The sequence below is a fragment of the Brachycentrus maculatus genome, unplaced genomic scaffold (assembly GCF_059751285.1).
Source record: "Brachycentrus maculatus isolate JH-2025_06_01 unplaced genomic scaffold, ASM5975128v1 h1tg000216l, whole genome shotgun sequence".
In the NCBI taxonomy this organism is placed as follows: domain Eukaryota; kingdom Metazoa; phylum Arthropoda; class Insecta; order Trichoptera; family Brachycentridae; genus Brachycentrus; species Brachycentrus maculatus.
This window is the reverse complement of record NW_028280967.1, coordinates 2,056,209-2,081,064: the sequence shown is the minus strand read 5'-3', so window position 1 is coordinate 2,081,064 and position 24,856 is coordinate 2,056,209. Positions and strand designations below refer to the sequence as shown.

The 24,856-nt window shown below is 29.2% G+C and overlaps 1 protein-coding gene and 1 long non-coding RNA gene across 2 annotated transcripts in view; one reads left to right on the top strand and one right to left on the bottom strand.

Moving 5' to 3' along the window:
- LOC148306979 (uncharacterized) overlaps positions 1-679 on the bottom strand; it is a 110,265-nt gene extending 109,586 nt beyond the window's left edge. The window contains exon 1 of the mRNA XM_088264147.1: positions 183-679. Within this exon, the coding sequence (XP_088120273.1) occupies positions 183-185 (3 nt within the window). The 5' untranslated portion in view covers positions 186-679. The remainder of the gene's footprint in view (positions 1-182) is intronic.
- LOC148306978 (uncharacterized) overlaps positions 1-24,856 on the top strand; it is a 166,553-nt gene that overhangs the window by 119,103 nt on the left and 22,594 nt on the right. The window contains exon 2 of the long non-coding RNA XR_015837917.1: positions 22,028-22,088. This is a non-coding gene — a long non-coding RNA (uncharacterized LOC148306978). The remainder of the gene's footprint in view (positions 1-22,027; positions 22,089-24,856) is intronic.

Genomic DNA, 24,856 nt, shown 5'->3' with positions numbered 1-24,856 from the left:
TCGTGTGTTTACGATCAAGATAACATTGCGTTTGTATGATGCAGTGCCCTATGCACCATCGGGGTGCGGATTTGAATGAACAAAATTAATGAATAAAATGTTTTTAGTGATTTTAAAACAAAGCTATATATTTATTATCAAATTAATTAATTAAAAATACATAGTAATTAGATATAACTTACCATTTTTTGTGTGTAGCTATACTCCCAACAAGAAGTTGACTGAACACTGTTTGAATTCTTGAAATCTTATATCTCGAGTTCTTTTCCTGACCAGTCTTTGAATTTTTTTGTAAATATATATCTTTAATTAACGATATTTTAAGGAAGACGAAATTTTATATTAACAATTTAATTTATTGTCACAGTTCAAAGGTTAAAAGTTTTTTGACACAATTTTTTTGTAAATTTTTAAAGCCAATCGACATTGATAAAATTTTAAAAACGATGATTAAAAATTAAATAACTTAGATGTATTGATAATGTTCTTCAAAACGAGTGTTTCGTCGAGAGAAAAAAATAGAGGGTTGGTTTTAGTTATTTTTCGAGAACCATTTGGGGCGGTTGTTTTTGAAAGTTTTATATATTGTTGATATTGAGCCCCGGGAAAACGTGACGAAGGTTTTAAGGGTGTTTTTTCTTCCTTGTGAACGTTAGCCCTCTCTGAAGGTTTTACGCTTACTGGCATTTCATTCCCTGATATTCCTGTTATATTTTCTATACCCCTGAAAGAGCGAGAAAACAGATTGAAATCGTGCACCTGAGTGAAACGCAGCATTTTCGTCGGTTTTCCTTCAAATCGTCAAAGAGAGGGACGGAAGTACGCTGTCGAGCTTAAGGTGCAAAGGAGAAAACAGCATTTTTCGTTGTTTTTCTTTTGAAATTTAGTAGCAACAAGCTATGAATCGAATTATCAAATACATTTTACTCAAAACATAAAAAGTATTGGATTAATTTTCTACCGTTTTTGTAACCACTCAGTTTTTTTGAAATATGTATTTAATATAGTTACTAGATTTTTTTCTTCTTCTTCTTCTTATTATAGGCCTTGCGGCCTGTTTTTAAGAGGGATTAGCATCCTGCGACGTCGATTCCCAGCTATCGGCCCATCTCTTTGGTGGTCTTCCCGGGAGTCGTCTACCATGGGGTTGGCCGAACAGTTAGATTTTTTTTTAAATTTAATTAATTTTCTAGACATTTCTACTTTACAATGTTAAAATTAATTACCCTGTTCTCTCCAATAAAGAGACTAAACTCTTGTGCTTGGAGAGGGACTCACAACTCTTATTTATTATTTATGTTTGCGGGTGATTTAATTTATTTACAACATTTCGAGTGTGTCCAAATACTTGTTAACAAATCTGGATTATCTCCAATTAGGAGTTATTTTTTCCATTATTTTCGTCAAGTATTTTAATCCAGTTACATCAATATATTTAGAAGTTCCAAGAATTTGAGTAGTGTGATTGTCAATCATGGGTAGAATTGGTGAATGTTACACTTGTGTAAAGTGATCACTTAAACTAGCATATGACGGTCGTAGCCCCGTAAATGCCCAGACTTCCATATTCTTGAGATGTCAAAAAATAATGATATTATTTTTAAAAATAAAAAAAGAGTATTCTATTTTTCTTCGATTAATACGTATTATGTGTTTTATTTATAAATATAATATAAACCCTTATCCGCACCCCAATGGTGCATAGGGCACTGCGTCATATAAACGCAGTGTTATCTTGATCGTTTAACACATGAAGGAAAGGTGATCAGCCCTCCGCTTCAGGTACCAGTCCAGGGTAATATTGAATAAATATGACAGTGAAAAAATCACTTTTATTTATTTTACCCCCCTTGGGAATCGAACCCGGGACCTCCAGAACGGTAGCCGAGCGTGCTGACCATTACACTACGGAGGCGGACAAAAAGGTGGTTTTATTTATGATTTATTTAATTTTTTTAAGCATTTTAATGTCTTCAATTTTTTATGTATCTCTAGGAAGGTTTTGTTAAGTATTTGGTTACAAATATTTTTCTGATGAAATTGTTTGGTATTGCATTTTGGTATTTAAAAGTCAAGTAGAACTTTTCTTTTGATTCAAGTTTTACTTTTAATATTACTGAGCAACTAGCTATGAATTGAAGGAACAGATGCATTTTAATCAAAACGTTAAAAGTATTCTCATTAATTTTCCACCATTTTTTGTTTCAAACTTTAAATAATTTGAATTGAATTTAATTTGAATTTAATTTGAATTGAATTTGTTGGAACTTTTATTTCTTTTTAAATCAAAGTTTTGCTGTTTTTGTGGAGGTCCCGGGTTCAATTTCCAGGGAGGGGGGCGTGAAATATATGTGTTATATTGGTAATATTAGTTAGTAAAACAATCAAACCGACTACCAATCATATCGCTTTTGCAAATAGGTAGGCAAAGAGAATAGAATGCCAAATCAATCTGTCTTTGTAAATAATCTTCACCGCCTCTAAATTCATGCATCTTCTCATACATACCCATTAATATTAAATTCTGAACTTTTTTATTTATATATATTTTTTTTTATAAAATAATAAAATAAGAAAAAAAATATATAAAAAGACTGTCATTGTTGAAAAAAATCGAGTCACAAAATTGTTCAATGTATTAGGGTTTGAAATATATGATGAATGTATGAAGAATGAAAAGAGTCTGAAAGAATTTAAAAATAAATGTTTTGTTTACTGAAAAAAGTTGTAAATATATATTTATAAATATATTTATATATATAAATATATATATATATATATATATATATATATATATATATATATATATATATAACGTGGTAATATTTTCCTTTTGAAAATTAAGTGTAAATAATATGTAAAGTGGGTGTATAATAATAAAATAAACAATGTGTTGCTTTGTAATTAAAGTTTATTCTTAATTTATCTTTATAATAACTTTATATCTATCTATCTATCTATCTATCTGATTCTGACAGTCAATAATATTATCGTAAGTCTTTTGTTTTCTCCTGAGCGACGCATGCGGCATCTGGTGGTAGAACTGTTTTATGTAGGTACTTTTTGTAAGTACTTAATAAAATGTATAGGTAGGTACCTAGTTATTTTATTACATCTCCCCCCTTGGGGATGAAAATTCATAGTAAAATTTTCACTCGTCCTCCGGATCATCTTCTTGTAGAGAAGGGACTGGTATAAGTTTAGTGATATGATAAAGTTTTTTTTTTTTTTTCTTTCTTTGTTTCCTTCTTTCTTCTTTCTTTTCTTCTTTTTTTTCTTTCTTTTTTTTCTTTCTTGTTTTTTTTCTTTCTTTCTTTTTTTTCCGTTCTTTTTTTTTTCTTTATTTTTTTTGTATTTTTTATTCTTCTTGACCCTTTTAAAGTAGACACAGTTTTTTTCAATCCATTTGTTTTTTTCTTTTGAATTCCTTCATTTTTATTCTGATCTCTTAAAGTATCTTCTAATATAACCAAATTTACAACTTTTAATTGTTCATCTGCATTTTCATTCGAGTTTAATACTGGATTCCTGCTTAGACAATCTACTTCTAAATTCTTCTTTCCTGGAGAATATTTTATTTTATCTTTCTTAGAAGTTTTTTCTACTTTATTTTTATTTTCATTTTTCAAGCATTGTTTCTGTGTTATTTGTATGTCTTCATTTTTATTCTGATCTTTTAAAATATCTTCTAATTTAACCAAATTTACAACTTTTAATTGTTCATCTGCATTTTCATTCGATTTTAATACTGGATTCCTGCTTACACAATCTACTTCTAAATTCTTCTTTCCTGGAGTATATTTTATTTTATCTTTCGTAGAAGTTTTTTCTACATTATTTTCATTTTCATTTTTCAAGCACTGTTTCTGTGTTATTTGTATGTCTTCATTTTTATTCTGATCTTTTAAAATATCTTCTAATTTAACCAAATTTACAACTTTTAATTGTTCATTTGCATTTTCCTTCGATTCTAATACTGGATTCCTGCTCACACAATCTGCTTCGAAATTCTTCTTTTCTGGAGTATATTTTATTTTATATTTTGTAGAAATTTTTTTCACCGTATTTTTATTTTCATTCTTCAAGCACTGTTTCTGTGTAATTTGTAAATCTTCATTTTTATTATTAATCTTATCATCCTCCTTTGTTTTAAACCAGCACGTTGCTTCAGGGTGATATCGAGTTCCCTTATTTAAATTTTCACAAATCTTACATGGACTTTTATATTTAATTTTATCACTAGTTCTTAGATTTCCACGTCTTCTTTGATTATCTTCTAATCGTTTTCTTTGATCATCTTCTAATTTTTCTCTCTCACCCCGAACATATTGTAGTAATTGTTTTAATACATCTAATGTTTCATAATCCATTTCCAATTAACAAAATTGTCGTTTTATAACGTGGTAATATTTTCCTTTTGAAAATTAAGTGTAAATAATATTTATAACGTGGTAATATTTTTCTTTTGTAAATTGCGTGTAAATAATATGTAAAGTGGGTGTATAATAATAAAATAAACAATGTGTTGCTTTGTAATTAAAGTTTATTCTTAATTTATCTTTATAATAATTTTTATATCTATCTATCTATCTATCTATCTGATTCTGACAGTTAATAATATTATCGGAAGTCTTTTGTTTAATTCTGAGCGACGCATGCGACATCTGGTGGTAGAACTGTTTTATGTAGGTACTTTTTGTAAGTACTTAATAAAATGTATAGGTAGGTACCTAGGTATTTTATTACATCTCCCCCCTTGGGGATGAAAATTCATAGTAAAATTTTCACTCGTCCTCCGGATCATCTTCTTGTAGTGAAGGGACTGGTATAAGTTTAGTGATATGATAAAGGTTTGATTTTATTTTTTTGTGACCTGTATCAATTCTGTATATTGAGTTAGAAATTTTTTCAATAATTTTATAAGGTCCAATTTTTAGTTCATCCAATTTTTTTCTGTTTAGCTTGTTTCCATTTTCCACATACACCATGTCTCCTACGTTGAATTCGCAGCCTATTCTATTTTTGTCAAATAATGTTTTATTGTAATTATGTGATTAATTACAAAGCAACACATTGTTTATTTTATTATTATACACCCACTTTACATATTATTTACACTTAATTTTCAAAAGGAAAATATTACCACGTTATAAAACGACAATAAAAGTTTATTCTTAATTAATCTTTATAATAACTTTATATCTATCTATCTATCTATCTATCTGATTCTGACAGTCAATAATATTATCGTAAGTCTTTTGTTTTCTCCTGAGCGACGCATGCGGCATCTGGTGGTAGAACTGTTTTATGTAGGTACTTTTTGTAAGTACTTAATAAAATGTATAGGTAGGTACCTAGTTATTTTATTACATATATATATATATATATATATATATATATATGAATATACATATATATATATATATATATATATATATATATATATATATATATATATATATATGTATATATATATATATATATATTTATATATATATATATATATATATATATATATATATATATATATATATATATATATATATATATATATATATATATATATATATATATATATATATTGTAAGGCTGAGATAAGCATTAACGATAAAATTAAGAAAGGTGCCTTCGATTTATATGCTCAAACCATTCCAGGTTTGGGCATGTGAATCGAATGAGTGGGGAAAGAGTAGCTAAACAAATTTATGATGCAAATTTGGTTGGTAATAGAACCAGAGGACGACCGGGGAAAATCTGGCATGGTGAAGTATTTCAAAAACTTGAAAGTGATCATTTCAGTAATTGAAATAATCGGCGGGTATGTATGAGCGGGTATGTACGGCGGGTATGGTGGAGATGCATGCATGTGAAAGAGGCGAAGATTGTTAGCAAGTGATCACTTTATACACCTATATAAAGATAACCATTCTGCACATTATTGAGTATTAATTCTATTGCATTCATTCTTGAAACCTACTTATGTATGCAATGGTCTCGGAACCTTCCACATGTGAGTACGATTATCGAAACGTTTGGAAGTATGGCTGGTTGAAGTAAGACGTATTTCTAAAACATAAAACAGTACAATCCAATTCAACATAGATAGCTCTTGTGACCCCATATTTACTGTGTCATGAAATTAATGATATATCCAGGACTCCCACAAATTTGAATTGTATGGTTGTCAATCATGGGTAGAATGGCGAATGTTACACGTGTGTAAAGCGATAACATGAATATGTAGAACCGAAAAGCTAAAAAAATCGTTTGCCGTTTGATCATACAATACGATTGAATTATAAGTGTAAAAAGTGATCGCTAAAGCCAGCCAAATGCCAGGTCGTAAGCCCTGGGATGCTCAAACTTTTTCAGACTTCATATTTATATAAAAAAGAACGACAGATGTTTCATATCAAGTTGAAACGCCTATGAATTAAAAAAATATATTATGTTATTTTTTATTATTTCTTAAGTTAGCTAATATTACAACTAATATTAACTATTATTTACACTTAATTAACATCATACACACCAGTGGCGTGCCTAGGGTTTACCAGTAAGGCAAGCCCATTATTTTTCACATTCGTTAATACATGATGTACCTTTAATTTCTTCTCCTCATATTATTCTCAGTATAGTAAGCACCCAGAAAGTATTATAAATATAAACAATCTATTGTAATCATTGTAAAAATATGCTAACATGTAACTTTTGTAAGGTAAAGCCATCACCTTGAAATAAAGAAAATGTTCACTATAATAAAATATCTTCCTCAGATATTAACTATAACCAATAAGTACCATCACCATAAAATGGCATGCATATAGTTTAATAATCATGTAAGCGCGCCATAATTTGAAAATAGTCATACATTAATTACATATTTTTAATCATTTGGTCTAGATTTAGTAATTTTTATTTGGAGTTGTTAGGCAAGCCGGGCTTTTGGGCTTCTAGGGAAGTACCGCCACTGATACACACACACATGTAAAGTGGGTGTATAGTAATAAAATAAACAATGTGTTGCTTTGTAATTGAAGTTTATTCTTAATTTATCTTTTAATATTTTTCTATCTGTCTGATTCTGACAGTTCAGAATATTAATTTTTTTTTATCTGATGTCTTTTGTTTTATTCAGTGCGACGCATGCGACATCTGGTGGTAGAACTGTTTTATGTAGGTACTATATATTTTACCTAGTTATTTTATTTCATATATATATATAAATATATATATATATATATATATATATATATATATATATATATATATATATATATATATATATATATATATATATATATATATATATGTATATATGTATATATATATATATATATATATATATATATATATATATATATACATATATATATATATATATATATATATATACATATACATATATATATATATATATATATATATATATATATATATATATATATATATATATATATATATATATATATATATATATATACATATACATATATATATATATATATATATATATATATATATATATATATATATTTATATATATATATATATATATATATATATATATATATATATATATATATATATATATATATATATATATATATATATATATATTTACATCTTTTTACAGTAAACAAAACATTTATTTTTAAATTCTTTCAGACTCTTTTAATCCTTCATACATTTAGGCATCTCATCATACATTTTCAAACCCTTATACATTAAACAATTTTGTGACTCGGTTTTTTCAACAATGGCAGTCTTATTTTATCCTTATTTCTAGTAATATGCTCATGACAATTTTTGTTTAAATCTATTTTATCCAAAATATTTTGGTAATTTAACGTTAAAAAAATTACGGATAAAGATCAGCATATTTAATTAAGTCTCTTTTTTATAGATAACCAGTTTAGTTCTTCTCTCATTTTTTTCTATATTATTATATATTTTTTTCTTAAGAACTATTCTTATCGCTTCATTTTGTATAAAATCTAATTTATTTAATTTTTCTTCATAAAATAAATATTTACATTTCCTCCTTTTAATATAATAAATATTTACATAAAATTTTATTTTTACTACTTGAAAGGTTTCCTTAATACCCTATTGTAAGGTTGACTCCTAAAGATGGTGGGCGTTTAAAGAAAAATGCGTCTATCCGTTTAATTTCACGGATAAACGGTATTGAAAAGTTAACAGGTTGCATATAAAGGATTAGTCCCCATTCAAATATCAAATGCACCTCTAAAATATACAAACTAGTAAAAAAAAGTACCAGAAAATACGAATATAGAAATATTTTACAGCCAGCAATAGATCCCTTTTTGCAAAATCATTCCTCTAATGCGACAGGAGTAAAATTTTCCGGAATTTTCATGGGAATTAAATCGAGCGAAAGGGAGGGTGAAATGTATTTTCAGTTTGAATGAAAGGGACGAAGGTTGTGCGGGTTAAAATTGAGCATCAGGTGTGTCGGAAAGAGGTAAGTATACATATTTTCAATATGTGTTAAAATGGGATGGAAAATAACACTTTCAAACCCCGATTTTCTCAATTATAGATAATTTTAAAAAATAAATAAATAAAACTTACTAACCAACACGCCCTTCCCCCCAGGCGTAGGCATAATAGAATGCCACACCAATATGTCTTGGCACACAATCTTCGCCTCTTCTACATTTTTCATACATACACACCGATCTTTTTCGATTCCTACCAGTACACTTCTGACCATTTCACTTATACCACTGAACACAATTAGAGTTTCTTTTTTAACGATTAAAATAAAAAATACTTTTTATTACTTCTTCATATTTTGTATTTTTAAAGCATTGTCAACTTTGTGGTATGTATATAAATAACACTTTCCATCAAAAACAGACTATTGATAGTAGTCTGGTTTTTATAATTTTAAATCAGTTTTAATCAGAAGCCGAAAGAGTTGGTATAAATATGTGAACAAATATTATTTAAAAAAATACATTAAGAAAGTTTGCGTGACTGCAAATGAAGGCTCATGAATTTAGGATTAGGTAAGGAGTTGACGGGGTGATGAAGATGATTGTAAAGAACGGCGTGATTAGGTAGTCCGTTAGGATTTGAAAGAAATATTGTAATCCTTCAGATGTTCTGAAAGGTTTTTGGTTACGTTTTTCAATCAAATAAGTACCTAATTTATTCCAGTCTGGAAGTTTGTAAAATAACAGAATTACTTAAAAATAGTGAAATTACGACAAATAATTTACTTATTTAATCGGTTATTGAATTAATCGACTGATCGGTAGTTTTTAAGTACTTATATAAACTCATATTCGTTGATGTTTAGCCTTTGAAAAAATGTATATACCGAGCACGAACGGGTCAAACTTTGTGATGTTAATAGACAAAGATGACAAATAGTCATTTACTTGTGTGAGAAGAAGAGAGTATGACCCCGAAGAATACTATTTGAATTTTTACTATGAGAAGGTTTAATTCATTTGGACTAGAGTAACAAGGAAAGGAAACATTCGGAAAATTTTCATAAATATCCTACGTAAACCGCAAGACAGAGATAAAAATATATTCACGTCGTGAGAATGAATAAGACAGAATGAAAAACGTACGTTAAATTTATTTCGCACGCGAATGAGATGGCTTTATAATACTAGTACGACATAGAGAGTGACGTCAAGACGGGCGTCGTGTTAATGGGAAAACTCAGGGATGCTGCAGAGCGGGAAAAAGTATACAAATATCGAATCGGATCGAAAGAACAAGCGAAAAGAAGTACGTCTGCTTCCAAATTAGACTCGAGCGAGCTAGACAGGGCGGTACGAATCGAATATGTGGAAAAGAGACGGTTGCACCCATAAAACCCGGCGAAAATGCCGGGAAAACGAAAAGAGAGAAAGACATATTTTTCGTTTATGAGTAAGAGTGATGGCCGCAGAACGTACGTTAATTGTTAAATGTGCGGGTGAAAGAGATGGATTTATGGGAGTTTGCGTTGGAAAGAGGGACCTGCGCTTCTTCCCACGTACTTTGAGTACAAATTTTGTACTAAATTATAAGACATTTATTTTGTTAAGGTATGCGATCTCATAAATTTCACCCTCAAATCTAAACATTCTTTTTGCTACAATATAATAATACTCACCGTAATTTCTATCATTTTTCTCTTCTGAACTGTAATTTATAAACCGAGACAAAAATAAACCAAAAGAGGAGAGTTTTCATTGTATTAATAAAGGAACAGAATAAAAAAGTAACAATGAAAAGTAACACTGTATACGACATTTTTTTCCTCTATTATTTGGCTGTCTGTCTTCCTTTAAAGTTATGTATTAATATTATTACTAACAACATTTTGAGTGTGTCCAAATGCTTGTTCACAAATCTGGGTTTTGTCCACTTGGGAGTTATTTTATATCGATATCTCAACATAGATGAGGTAGAATATGGAAGTCTGGCTAACGACCTGTCATAGACTTGTTAAGTGATCACTTTTTACATGTGTAAAATGATCACTTAACCAGCATATGACAGGTCATAAGCTCTGTAAAAACACAAATTTCCAAAATCTTCTTCATCTATGTTGAGATGTAAAAATGTAAAAATAACCCCTAAATCCAGATTTGTGAACATCATTTCTTTTTCTTCTTCTATTCCCTTATGCGCACGCAATGGCGCATAGGACACTGCAACGTATTGATGTGTTATCTCGATCATTACTTACATGAAGGCAAAGTGATCACTTCTGGGCTTCAGGGACCATTTCAGGGTAATATTAAATAAATATTCGAGTGTAAAATCACAAATATTTATTTTTTAACCAACCCCCTCCCCTGGGAATCGAACCCGGGACCACCAACACGGTGGCTTAAAACGCTAACCAGTACACCACGGAGGCGGACACATTTCGAGAACACAGGTCAAGGTTAATGTGACGATAAAAAGCTAATTTTTTGTTTACAACATTTTGAGTGTGTCCAAATACTTGCTCACAAAATCTGGATTATCTCCAATTACAGGAGTTATTTTCATATTACTTTTTGACATCTCATAAAAGATGAGATGTCAAAAAATAATATGAAAATAACTCCTGTAATCGGAGATAATCCAGATTTTGTGAACAAGCATTTGGACACACTCAAAATGTTGTAAATAAATTATCTGGTCAAATTATTAGCTTAAGTAATAAAAATGAAAATGGTATTTTCTGGCGTTTCTCATGTGTGTGATTATAATCCAGGATTCGGACCTCACATACTAATATAAGAGTTTCTGCTTAATAAAAAGCTTCTTTACATCTCACCAATAGATGTCTCTGCTAGTGATTCAAGAACAAGAACAAGGTTTCTAAATTGGTTCATATATACCATAGAACTTCCAAGAATTTGAGTAGTGTGGTTGTCAATAATGGGTAGAATTGGTGAATGTTACACGTGTGTTAAGTGATCACTTAAACCAGCTTATGACGGTCGTCAGCCCCGTAAATGCCCTGATTTCTATATTCTTCTTCATTTTTGATGGGATGTCAAAAAATATTTTTTTTAAATTCATTTGAACTATTTCAAATTCATTCTCCATACGTTCAGGCATCTCATCATATATTTTTAAACCTTCATACATAATGCAAATTTTTATTAAAATTGGGACCATTTTCACCGGACAATTTTCTTCCACGTGTCGACTTGACTAAATGCTTGCAAAGGTATGTAGATGTATTTTTCTCAGAGTATCATTCTAGATATATGAGAAAAATTCTTCCATACTGCGCCTGCGTCACAGTAACGTTTAAGTGATCACTTAAACCAGCCTATGACGGTCGTCAGCCCCGTAAATGCCCAGACTTCCATATTCTTCTTCATCTTTGATGAGATGTCAAACAATAGTATAATTTTTTGTAACTTTCTGCTTAAATCATTTTATCTCTCATTACCAAGTCGTTGGGATTTTAATAAAGCTCAATTAAGTTACTAATTTTAGTTTTTTAATGAAAAACATTTTACAAGAGCGCTTCTCCACAACCAATCCTCCCTAGAAGGGGGTAGGTCTATTTTTAAACGCGATGTTTGGAAAAAATGACTTACCGGATACCTACCCATATAAATTAAAAAAATTCATAGCCCTAACTGACTTTAATTCAGGAAACGTATGAAAGTTTCAGCCATATATAATGAGATATTTAGAAAAAATCACCGTTTATGTTTAAATTAAATAAATTTTAAAAAATACTCAAACATCAAGCTGCTCTTCCGCAGGGGTAGGCAGGGAGTATAGAATGCCACGCTGATCTGTCTTTGAAAACAATATTCGCCTCTTCCACATTATAGTAATAATAAAACTAATAAAAAATCTTTATTTACTGATTTGGCGTTTAATTTGTAGAACTGCATTTTAATTTATGTATTAATTTTAAATCAAACACAGATTTTTTGAGTCTACTAAGTTGTATTTTAATAACAAAAACACATAAAAAATTATGTTGTGACAATTGTTTCGCCTTGTTAGGGCATTATCAAACGAATGTTTATGACATTCGCCTTTTTTTAATATCATTCATATCTGACTTTTTTTTATTAATATGATTCATTCTTCAAACCCTCGTCCATATCTGATGGTGCATAGGGCACTGCATCACATAAAAGCAGTTGTTTCTTGATCGTTAACACGTGAAGGAAAGGTGATCAGCCCTCCACTTCAGGTACCAGTCCAGGGTAATATTGAATAAATATTGCAGTGAAAAAGTCACTTATTTTTATTCGACCCCCCTGGGAATCGAACCCGGGACCTTCAGCACGGTAGCTAAACGCGCTAACCAATACACCACGGAGGCGGAATAAAACTTCAACATATTGTAGTAAAACTTGATTTTTCAGGAGAACGTTTTTAAAGTTTAAAAATATAAAACAATGTATTAAAAATAAATATGAAGCCACTTATTGAACTTTTTACTGTGCAACAGATGTTTTAGGTAAAACTTGAAGGTTTTTTCACCATTCGAAAAATATTTAGTATATTTTTAAAAAATAATTAAACAGTACCTTTTCTTCAAAATGCAAAAACAACACTTTCTGCCCTGTAGCGGGTAAATATTAAGTTAAAAATATGCCTCTTTTGCTGGGATATAGTACATTTTCTGGGCATTCCGATAACATGCACAACTGAAAATTGACGATTTTTGATATATGACGTTCTTGAAAGGAGTGAGCGATATGACGCACTATCTGCCCTTGACAAACTGAAACAGCTGTACAAGGTTTAAACCTCGACCAGTATTACTAGTCTATTTTGGGTTAGTTAATAGATATTGCTTCTTACCAATTAGCCCGCCAATCTACATTCATTATGTACAAGAAGTTTAATAAGTAAATCGATACGGTTCACGAACTAGAAGATTGTTAACTAGCGTATTATTTAATTGAACCCTTCGCTATATTAATTGTGAACAGCGAACATCTCAAAAAAAGGAAATAAAAAAATACACTTGATAAAAACTTTTTATCGTTATTAATTATTTAAATAAAGATGATTTAAAAAGACTTTTTTCCAAAAATACCACCTCAAATTCTCTTTAAAATACTGATATATTGACAGATGATTTAAAATCTTTGATTAATCGATTATATTTATTTTCACCCCCTCGGGAATCGAACCCAAGGGTGGTATGGTCGCTAAAAGCACTAAGCACTACATTACAAAATATATATTAGTTTAAATATTATTAAACATGTTTTATGTATTGTATATATGTATTAGTATATATTACGATACTCAGTTTTATATATCAATATCAATATTTATAAATATGTATGTTGTATGTGTATATATATATATATATATATATATATATATATATATATATATATATATATATATATATATATATATATATATATATATATATATATATATATATATATTATTGGTGAGATGAAAAGAAGCTTTTTATTGAGCAGAAACTCTATTAATATGAAATTATATTAGTGTGATATCTTCTGGCGTTTCTCAAGAAGAAAAAAGTTCCTCTCCAAGCACAAGAGCTCAGTTTCTTTTTTGGAGAGGTTCGGTACAACTAAAATTATAAGATTCTTTTAAGAATAAATATATAGAAAACGTATTGAAAAAATACTAATTATATTAAATAAATAATTAAATGTTAAAATATATACTATAGGTACTCAATTGGGATTATTTTTTAATTGTGAATACACCCCAAAGTACATATTTTAAAGAAAGTAATTAATTTATCGATCTGAAAAGAAAGGTTAAGTAATTGATATGCGGATGGTGTCTCGGTCCGGGGGTAAGTTTTTCACAAGTCGACCATTATTTATCTTCCGCAGACACTTCCTGATAATTAAAAACGTTTTCAAAGAAAGAAAAAACTGAACGAAATGTGACATTTCAGAAAGTACTTTGTTAATTAAATGTATTCCTGTTCTTGTCACCATTATTTTATCATTTAAATTAAATATATTCATAATTTTAATTATACATAAATATGAGTTGATTGAATGAAATGATTCTTGATGGTTTTTTTTATGAGTATAATTGACGAACAAATAATACTGCGTCATCTAATGCAGTGCCTTATATATAAATATAAAGTAACCGAGATGAAGACGCTTTTGGCCAGTTTTTAATAAGATGGTAGGTGACCACTTGAGCCTTGTATTTACTAGCCGGTAGTCGGTTGAATGAAATGATTACAGGTAGTTTTTCAGTGTGATTTGAGGAAAAAAATCATATTGATTCATATATTGCAGTATCCTATACATTGGGAGCAGATAAAATAAATAGAAGACGCTTTTGGCTGGTTTTTAACAAGTTGTTAGGTGACCACTTGAGCCTTGTATTTTTTAGCCACTAGTTGGTATCAATATAACACTGAATCATGCAGTGCCTTATAAAACCTATGCCTTATATGCCTTACACTGGGGTACTTCTAGAAAATTTGGTGATGGACTTACAATCTTGTATTTATGATTGGCAGTGACAGATATATTGAAAGCTTTTAAATGTAAATTCACAGTAAAATCGGGATACACAATTTTATATTGTTTCACATTTTCAATAAATTTCGCAACTTAGTTTAAAAAAAATTGCTTAGCAAGAGCAGATCTGTCAGGAAGCCTAGATGCTTCTGTATCAGATCTGGGAATGCGGTGGGACAGCTTTCTATATGTGCAACTAACTATTGTTAGATATACATCTAGAAGGTCTGTCAGGAAGCCTAGATGCTTCTGTATCAGACCTGGGCATGCGGCGGGACAGCTTTCAATATAGTGCCTTATATAACACCATTAGTTGCAGATAAGCGAACTAGAAGAGAAGGCTTTTGGCCAACTTTTATCATAATGAGTCGTTAGGTGACCACTCGAGCCGTATATTTACTAGCCGGTAGTTGGTTGAATGAAATGATTCCGGCAAGTTTTGCATTATAATTTACGATCAATATAACACTGAATCATGCAGTGCCTTATATAACACCATTAGTTGCAGGTAACGTAACTAGGAGAGAACGCTTTTGGCCAACTTTTATCATAATAAGTTGTTAGGTGACCACTCGAGCCGTATATTTACTAGCCGGTAGTTGGTTGAATGAAATGATTCCGGCAAGTTTTGCATTATAATTTACGATCAATATAACACTGAATCATGCAGTGCCTTATATAACACCATTAGTTGCAGGTAACGTAACTAGGAGAGAACGCTTTTGGCCAACTTTTATCATAATAAGTTGTTAGGTGACCACTCGAGCCGTATATTTACTAGCCGGTAGTTGGTTGAATGAAATGATTCCGGCAAGTTTTGCATTATAATTTACGATCAATATAACACTGAATCATGCAGTGCCTTATATGACACCATTAATTGCAGATAACGGAACTAGGAGAGAACGCTTTTGGCCAACTTTAATCATAATAAGTTGTTAGGTGACCACTCGAGTCGTATATTTACTAGCCGGTAGTTGGTTGAATGAAATGATTCCGGCAAGTTTTGCAGTGTTTGGTGATGTGATTTGTCCAGACCACGCCCACCGCTGTTTGTGAATTAATTTCGGGTCCATTCAGTTTTCCAGCTCACAACTACTACGGCGTAGGCACACAAAGGCATTTCATACTCCCCACGGGAGGACTGGGCACCAACACCAACGCAATGGAAATAAAAGTTTGTCTACGCTAGGCGAACGTTGGCTTAGCCCCGGAAACGGTTAACGAATTTAAACGTTCGGTGATGGGTTATTTTTAGTCAAGGGGGATATATCGAGTAAATATCGTTGTCGTACAGGAGAAAGTGACCAACTACCAAAACGTAAAAGGTTCAGGAGGGTCATTTAAGTCACTTTTGCTTGGCAAGAAAATAAAACCCAATGCAGTTAGTCATTGTTAACAAATCAATATACTATACTTCCAAGTTTAAAATCCTTTGGATTTTTTTCATGGCAATATTAAGCTAGTAAGATAGCAAATAGTTAATGATTACGTTTTGGCAAAAAATGCACTTGGTCAGTTTCTCCTATATGACTACGATATATATATATATATATATATATATATATATATATATATATATATATATATATATATATATATATATATATATATATATATATATATATATATATATATATATATATATATATATATATAAATATAGGGTCCGCCAAATAACTTTTTTTTTTTGAAAATGGGGCGCAAAACATCGAGTGTAGCTTCGGCTGTGTGGCACGTAGCGCCGTCCTGTTGAAACCAAATGTTGCCAATATCCTCCTCTTCAATTTTTGTGAACAAAAATCCGTTCAACATGGCCCGATAACGATCGCCATTGACTAACGGCTACTCCTTGCTCATTTTCAAAGAAAAATGGCCCAATTATGCCTCTGGACCAAAATCCGCACCAAACAGTGACTCGTTTTGGGTGTACCGGCTTTTCAATGTATGCGTGCGGGTTTTCTGTGCCCCAAATACGACAATTTTGCTTGTTTACATACCCGCCAAGATCAAAATGAGCTTCATCCGAAAAGATGATTTTTTTGGCAAAATCGGCATCTTCTGTAAGTCGAATGTCGCAATATTTCCCAGCGTTGTTCAAGCGTATACACAACCATATTTGCTCAGCGGAAGGATAAAACTAATTATCTGTCAAATCAGACATGAGCTAAGTGTTACCATTCACGAAATAAGTACTAGTTGAAAAAAAAAACTTTAGATGGCGGACCCTATATATATATATATATATATATATATATATATATATATATATATATATGCATACATATATATATATCCACTTAGCCTCTGTACTTTTAGAGGCTTGTCCGCAGGTAGGATAGAAAGGATAGGGAAAGTAAATGAGATAAATACATAACAAGTACCCAGACCAATTGAAAATAAATCTTTCTAGAATTTATTTTGTACTTGGCGGGAATCGAAACCGACTACGCCACGGTGCCTGTTGATGTAATAAATTATAATATATGTAATACTAATACAATATGTTACTAATACAATACTAATCAATTTTATTACCTCACACTCATACACGTATCTGTATGTATTTTATATAAAAAAAAATATTTTAAAGATTTTTTAAATAAATTATTCATCATATTGTAATGGCAAATCATCATGTCATTTTTTGTACTAATTTCAGTTATTACTATACAGAAAAATATAAGTATAAGGCCATGTTTTTGAATTTTAACATGGCGGAAATTCAAATTGTATTCTGTACCTGTTGATGAGAGCAATTGTCCTCAAAACTAGTATTGTTTATGTTTTGAATATTGAAAGCATGAACTTTGTGGATCATATTGATATATTATTTCGAGAAATAAAAAAACTTTGTGTTTTGATCCACTCACATTTTTATTAACCAAGTAGTTTCAGCAACAACCTGTTGCCGAAACTAGTTGGTTAATAAAAATGTGAGTGGATCAAAACACAAAGTATTTTTATTTCTCGAAATAATATGGTATTGTTTACATAAATAAACTAAAAAAATGGTATTATGCAAGTGTTTTCTTTTAATATTAAATAATAATAATAAAACCCTTATCCGCATCCCTATGGTGCATAGGGCACTGCGTCATATAAACGCAGTGTTATCTTGATCGTTTACACATGAAGGAAAGGTGATCAGCCCTCCGCTTCAGGTACCAGTCCAGGGTAATATTGAATAAATATGACAGTGAAAAAAATCACTAATATTTATTTTACCCCCCTTGGGATTCGAACCTGGGACCTCCAGAACGGTAGCCGAGCATGCTGACCATTACACTACGGAGGCGGAGGCGGAATATTAAAATCATCATGTTATTTATTCCACAAAGTTGGTGATCATAGTGATTTTTTTAAAGTACAACATGTCAGTAATTTGAATATAAAAATAAATCACTCGTAAAGGATCACTTATTTAAGTTTTAACACGGTGAAAAATCAAGCTGTATATTATATTTTCACCTGATGATGAGAACAACCGTAGTTCTCTAAACTAGTCGCATTCACATTAATAAACTCAAAAACGTGGTCTTATAGAAGTGTGTCTTATATATCGTAAATATATCCGGCGTTTCGAATACAACGTTGTATCAAAATTTCAAATCAATCGGTGAACTTGTAACTTTGGAAGATTTAAGATTTGGAACAAACGAACAATTATATTTTTATCTATATGGACAAATGAATGGAAATACTAACACTTTCGTTACAGTCGTCATTGTTTTTTTATTAAAAAAATATTTTCATAAATATAGTGTGGACAAATCTCAAAACAAAATACAAATTCGGGATAGTATACGCTTTATAAATACTAGATAAAATCCTATACGAGTACTATAATCGGGAATGATATTCAAACATTTCGATATTGATGATTTAGGGATTAAATTCGCATACACAGCCAATAGACCTTAGTCAGCTTTGTCATTACAACATCACAGCACGCTACGAATGTTTCTCTTCAAATTCAGAACAAAAATAGCAAAGGAACCTTAGTGAAATGCGAGCCATTTTCAGCTTTATTGAATGGATTTTCAAGTCCTATTTCCTCGTGTCCTGTGAAAATTGTCGCTTGGATCTTTTTGATGTCTCGTCCTATTATAAATCCGTCTCTCTTTTATGTTTCCATCTCTTTCTCCTGCAAAAAGCGATCGTTACTGTGACGCAGGCGCAGTATAGAAGAATTTTTCTCATATATCTAGAATGATACTCTGAGAAAAATACATCTACATACCTTTGCAAGTATTTAGTCAATTCGACACGTGGAAGAAAATTGTCTGGTGAAAATGGTCCCATTTTTTTAAATATAGATTTGAATTATGTATGAAGGTTTAAAAATATATGATGAGATGCCTGAATGTATGAAGATTGAATTTAAAATAGTTCAAATGATTTTTTTTTTTAAATATTTTTTAACATCCCATCAAAGATGAAGAAGAATATAGAAATCAGGGCATTTACGTGGCCGACGACCGTCATAGGCTGGTTAAATTGATCACTTTACACACGTGTAACATTCACCAATTCTACCCATTATTGACAACTACACCACTCAAATTCTTTGAAGTTCTATATATATGAATCAAAACATTGTTCGAAACATTGTTCTTTCATCACTAGAAATTCACTAGAGACATCTATTGGTGAGATGAAAAGAAGCTTTTTTTATAAGCTAAAATAATAAAATGAAAATGATACTTTCTGGCGTTTCTCAGTATGTGATGATAATCCAGGATTCGGACCTCACATACTAATAACAGCCCCGTAAATGCTCAGACTTCGATATTATTCTTCATCTTTGATGAGATGTCAAAAAATAATATGAAAAATAACTCCTATCATTAGAGATAATCCCGATTTGTGAACAAGTATTTGGACACACTCAAAATGTTGTAAATACATTAAAGGGTTTAAATAAATTTAAAAAGAAATGTTATGTTTATTGTGTTATTATAATTTTTTCGAAACATTTGATTTGTGTTAACAACACAAAGTTAATAACGGAACCACATTATAAATAAAGACAGCCTGAAATAATTGAGCATTTATTAGCGAAAGAAAATTATTCCTTGAAACAATTGGTAATTGTTTCAAGGAATAATTTTCTTATGGATGTGAAGGTATTTTGTAAAATTTAATTTAAAAAAAACAAACTCATTCATTGATTTGGTAAAAAAAATTATGGTACTATCCCTTATATAATTATTATAATTATTTTTTTTTTCCATATTCTTCTTCATCTTTGATGAGATGTCAAAAAATAATATGAAAATAACTCCTGTAATTGGAGATAATCCAGATTTTGTGAAAAAGTATTTGGACACACTCAAAATGTTGTAAATCCCTTATATAATTAAATTCATTTTTTTTTTAAGCTTTTAATTTCTTTCATCCTTTTCATTCTTTCCTCACTAGTTCGTTCCACATATCCAAACCATCTCAACACACCTTTCTTGATATTATCGATAATGCTTATCTCTATGTAATAATATATCGCTTACTTCTTTCAAGAACGTCATAAATCAATTTTCAGTTGTGCATGTTTTCGGAATGCCCACAAAATGTACTATATCCCAGCAAAAGAGGCATATTTTTAACTTAATACTTACCCGCTACAAGGCTGAAAGTGTTGTTTTTGCATTTTGAAGAAAGGGCATTGATTAATTATTTTTTAAATATACTTAATATTTTTCAAATGGAGAAAAAATAGTCAGGTTTTACCTAAAAAGATCTGTTGCACAGTTAAAAGTTCAATAAGTGGCTTAATATTTATTTTTATTTTTAAACTTTAAAAACGTTCTCCTGAAAAATTAAGTTTTTTTTATTAATGACGTTCTTGAAAGGAGTGAGCGATATGTGCATTATAACTGCATACTTTAAGTATGGCACCCTTTAGCAAGCTTTAAGGGTGCTGGGATGTCAGCCCCCAGAGCTAGTGGGAGGGGGGGGGGGTGTAAATATTTGCCGTCGGAATTATGAAACTTTATAAAACTTTATTAATTAATACACTAATGGCTAGATTAAAACCCTCTAAAATTTACAATCGCTTTATCCGCGGCGACCTTCGGTTGGAACAGTATTGTGTACGATTATATGTATGTTTGTATATTACTTATTACTTTAACCCTTATCCGCACCCAATGGTGCATAGGGCACTGCATCGAATTGACACAGTGTAATCTTGGTCATTACTTATATGAAGGCAAGGTGATCACTCTTGCGCTTCAGGAACCAGTCCAAGGTAATATTAAATAAATATTACAGTGTAAAATCACTAATATTTATTTTCAACCCCCTGGGAATCGAACCGGGACCTCCAGCACGGTAGCTAAACACGCTACCGTGCTGGAGGCTACATTATATATATTTATTTATTTATATATATATATATATATATATATATATATATATATATATATATATATATATATATATATATATATATATATATATATATATATATATATATATATATATATATATATATATATATATATATATATATATATATATATATATATATATATATATATATATATATATATATATATATATATATATATATATATAAATATATAGCGCTTTTTTTAAAACAAAATAATAAAATTCCGAAACTCACTTCATGTCAAACTTTTTATTAAAAAAATATATTTGAATATCATTTAAATATTAATATCACAATACCATATTTTATAATTTTGACGAATTATATAAATATAGATAGTTTTGTCTAATTGATTTTTATAATTAAAAAAATTTATCCGTGAATAAAGGTGCCAAAACACCGTTCCACCGCGTTACGTGTTTTTTTTTTGTTTATACTCGTATATATGTATTATATAATAATAAAAATAATATAAATATAAATATAATAAGAAATGATAATAATGAATTTTCTTCCCTCTAATTGATATCAGTCGAAGTTTTCCTATGAAATGTATATTTACATTTTTTTAAATACTTCATTATTAATTTTGTTCAATTTTTAAAACAACAACTTTATAGATTTCTTTTTAATTTAATTTTTCCAGGTGACCAGGTTCGTCATCACCGACATCATCACACTACAGGAGGCTAGATAAAATGGACAAGGTATGATTTTTTTTATAATTTTACTCATTTAATTTATGTAGTGTGTTATAATAATAATCATGTATGTATGGTATGCAGGATTTTATATTAGTTTTATTATGGAAATAGATTTTTATAAGTGAATTTAATTAATGTGTGAACGTACCAAGAACCGATGATTGACAGACAGCTCATGTGTATGATAAAGAATAAATTTAAATAAATTTAAAATTTAAAATAATTTAATTAAAATATCGAATTCATTAACGACTTTTTTTACGTAGTAAGTATGTATATATTTTATAATTCGTAAATATCGAATTCATTTCTGACTTTTTCAATTAAAATACATTCTAAAATTAGTAAAATAATTAATAAATATCGAATTAACTAACGACTTCTTTAAGTAGTATATATTTAATGATCATTAAAAAAATATAGAATTAATTAACGACTTTTTTAAAAGTAGTGATTATTTTAAAATGAATAAAATCATAAATAAATATCGAATACATTAACGACTTTTTTAAATTAAAATATGTTTTGTAGTTAGGAAACTATTTATTAAAAATGAAATTAATTAACGACTTTTTTAAGTAGTATCTACATATTTTATAATGAATAAAATCATTAATAATTAATTACATTAACGATTTTTTAAATTAAAATATATTTTTTAATTATGATAATAATTAATAAATATCGAATTCATTAACGACTTTTCTAAGTAGTACATATTTTATAATGAATAAAATCATTAATAAATATCGAATTCACTAACGACTTTTTTAAGTAGTACATATTTTATAATGAATAAAATCATTAATAAATATCGAATTCACTAATGACTTTTTTAAGTAGTACATATTTTATAATGAATAAAATCGTTAGTAAATATCGAATTCACTAACGACTTTTTTTGGGGAGTAAATAATTTATAATTATTTAAATAATTCTTTTTTTTTAAAGAAGACTTTTTTAGAAGTGGTATATTTTTTGAAATAATTACTTTGATCGCCTATTTCGACAACTTTGCCACGGATAAAATAAAATAATGTATGAAGGAAGAAGATAGCGTTTGCCGTTATTCGGGTTCGTAAATTAATTGATTCCTAAGCCACCTCACAGTTTGTAATGCAAACTTTACAGGCGGACATCCGGTCGGGCGACATCCCACTCTAGCCCCGAGATACCGTTCTACATCCGCCCTTCCTATTAGCTTCCTTTACCTGGTTATTTACAAAATCTACAACTTTACTTGTTCATTTTTATTTGTGTCGCCTACTTTCAAAATCCGCCAGATCCAATATAAGTCGATTTTACAAAAAATGCTAAATTCTCCGGGTAACATTTATGTTGAAAAGATTTGTCTATCTTTAGATAAAATATTATGTAATACATAATTTTACCATTTAAAAATATATATTTAGTATAAAAAACAATACGAGACACAAACCAATAATGACGTCATATTAATTTTTTATCTATTCCCGCTCTCTGATTGGCCGATATGGGTCAGAAGGCATGTTCCATGAATATAGCGGAATTTGAAATACAACGCTGTTTTTAAGTATTTTTAGCAAGGTTTTCAAGTATGTAAATATTTTAAACAATAAAACCCACAATTGGCATTCCGATAGAGTGTATATTTTAAAATATTATAAATTTGGATCTGGCGGATTTTGAAAGTAGGCGACACATTTTAGTAATCGGATTGAACAAAATAAATAATAAGGTATTTTAAAAACATCTAAGGACATTCCAAAGGAAAAGTTCCCAGATATTGATTTCAGGATATTTAAAACTAATATTGTTACGTAAAATCAGGGTTATTTTTTAAACAAAATTTTCCGGAACTCAGTTCATGTCAAGCTTTTTTATTATTGTTTTTTTATTATTTCTTTAATTAGCTTATATAATTACACTAATATAAACTATTATTTACGTCATATATATATATATATATATATATATATATATATATATATATATATATATATATATATATATATATATATATATATATATATATATATATATATATATATATATATATATATATATATATATATATATATATATATATATATATATATATATATATATATATATATATATATATATATATATATATATATATATATATATATATATATATATATATATATATATATATATATATATATATATATATATATATATATATATATATATATATTCTTATATATATATATTACTTCTTACAGTAAACAAAACATTTATTTTTAAATTCTTTCAGACTCTTTTCATTCTTCATTTATTCAGGCATCTCATCATACATTTTCAAACCCTTATACATTAAACAATTTTGTGACTTTTTTTTACTAAAAACAATTATTTTATTAGAATACCATCCATATTTCATCATTTTGATGAATTATATAAATATACATTGCAATAACGTAAGCGCTAACATTGTTTTTTTATCTTGATTGATATTGAAAATTAAAAAAAATAGTATTTATCCGTGAAAAAAGGTGCCGGAACGCCGATCCACCGCGTTACATGAAAAAAAACCCTGCTTAATTAAAACCATACATTTTTGATAGATCCGAGGAAAACATGGGATGATCAAATACTTGAAATCAGTCATTGAAGTCAGGTCAAGAGTCAGAACAATCGGCGGGTGTGTATGAGGAGATGCATGAATGTGGAAGAGGATAAATAATATTTGCAAAGACAGACTGATGTGACGTTCTATTGTCTCTGCCTACCCCTGCAGAAAACGGTGTGATGGTGAGTCAGTTAGT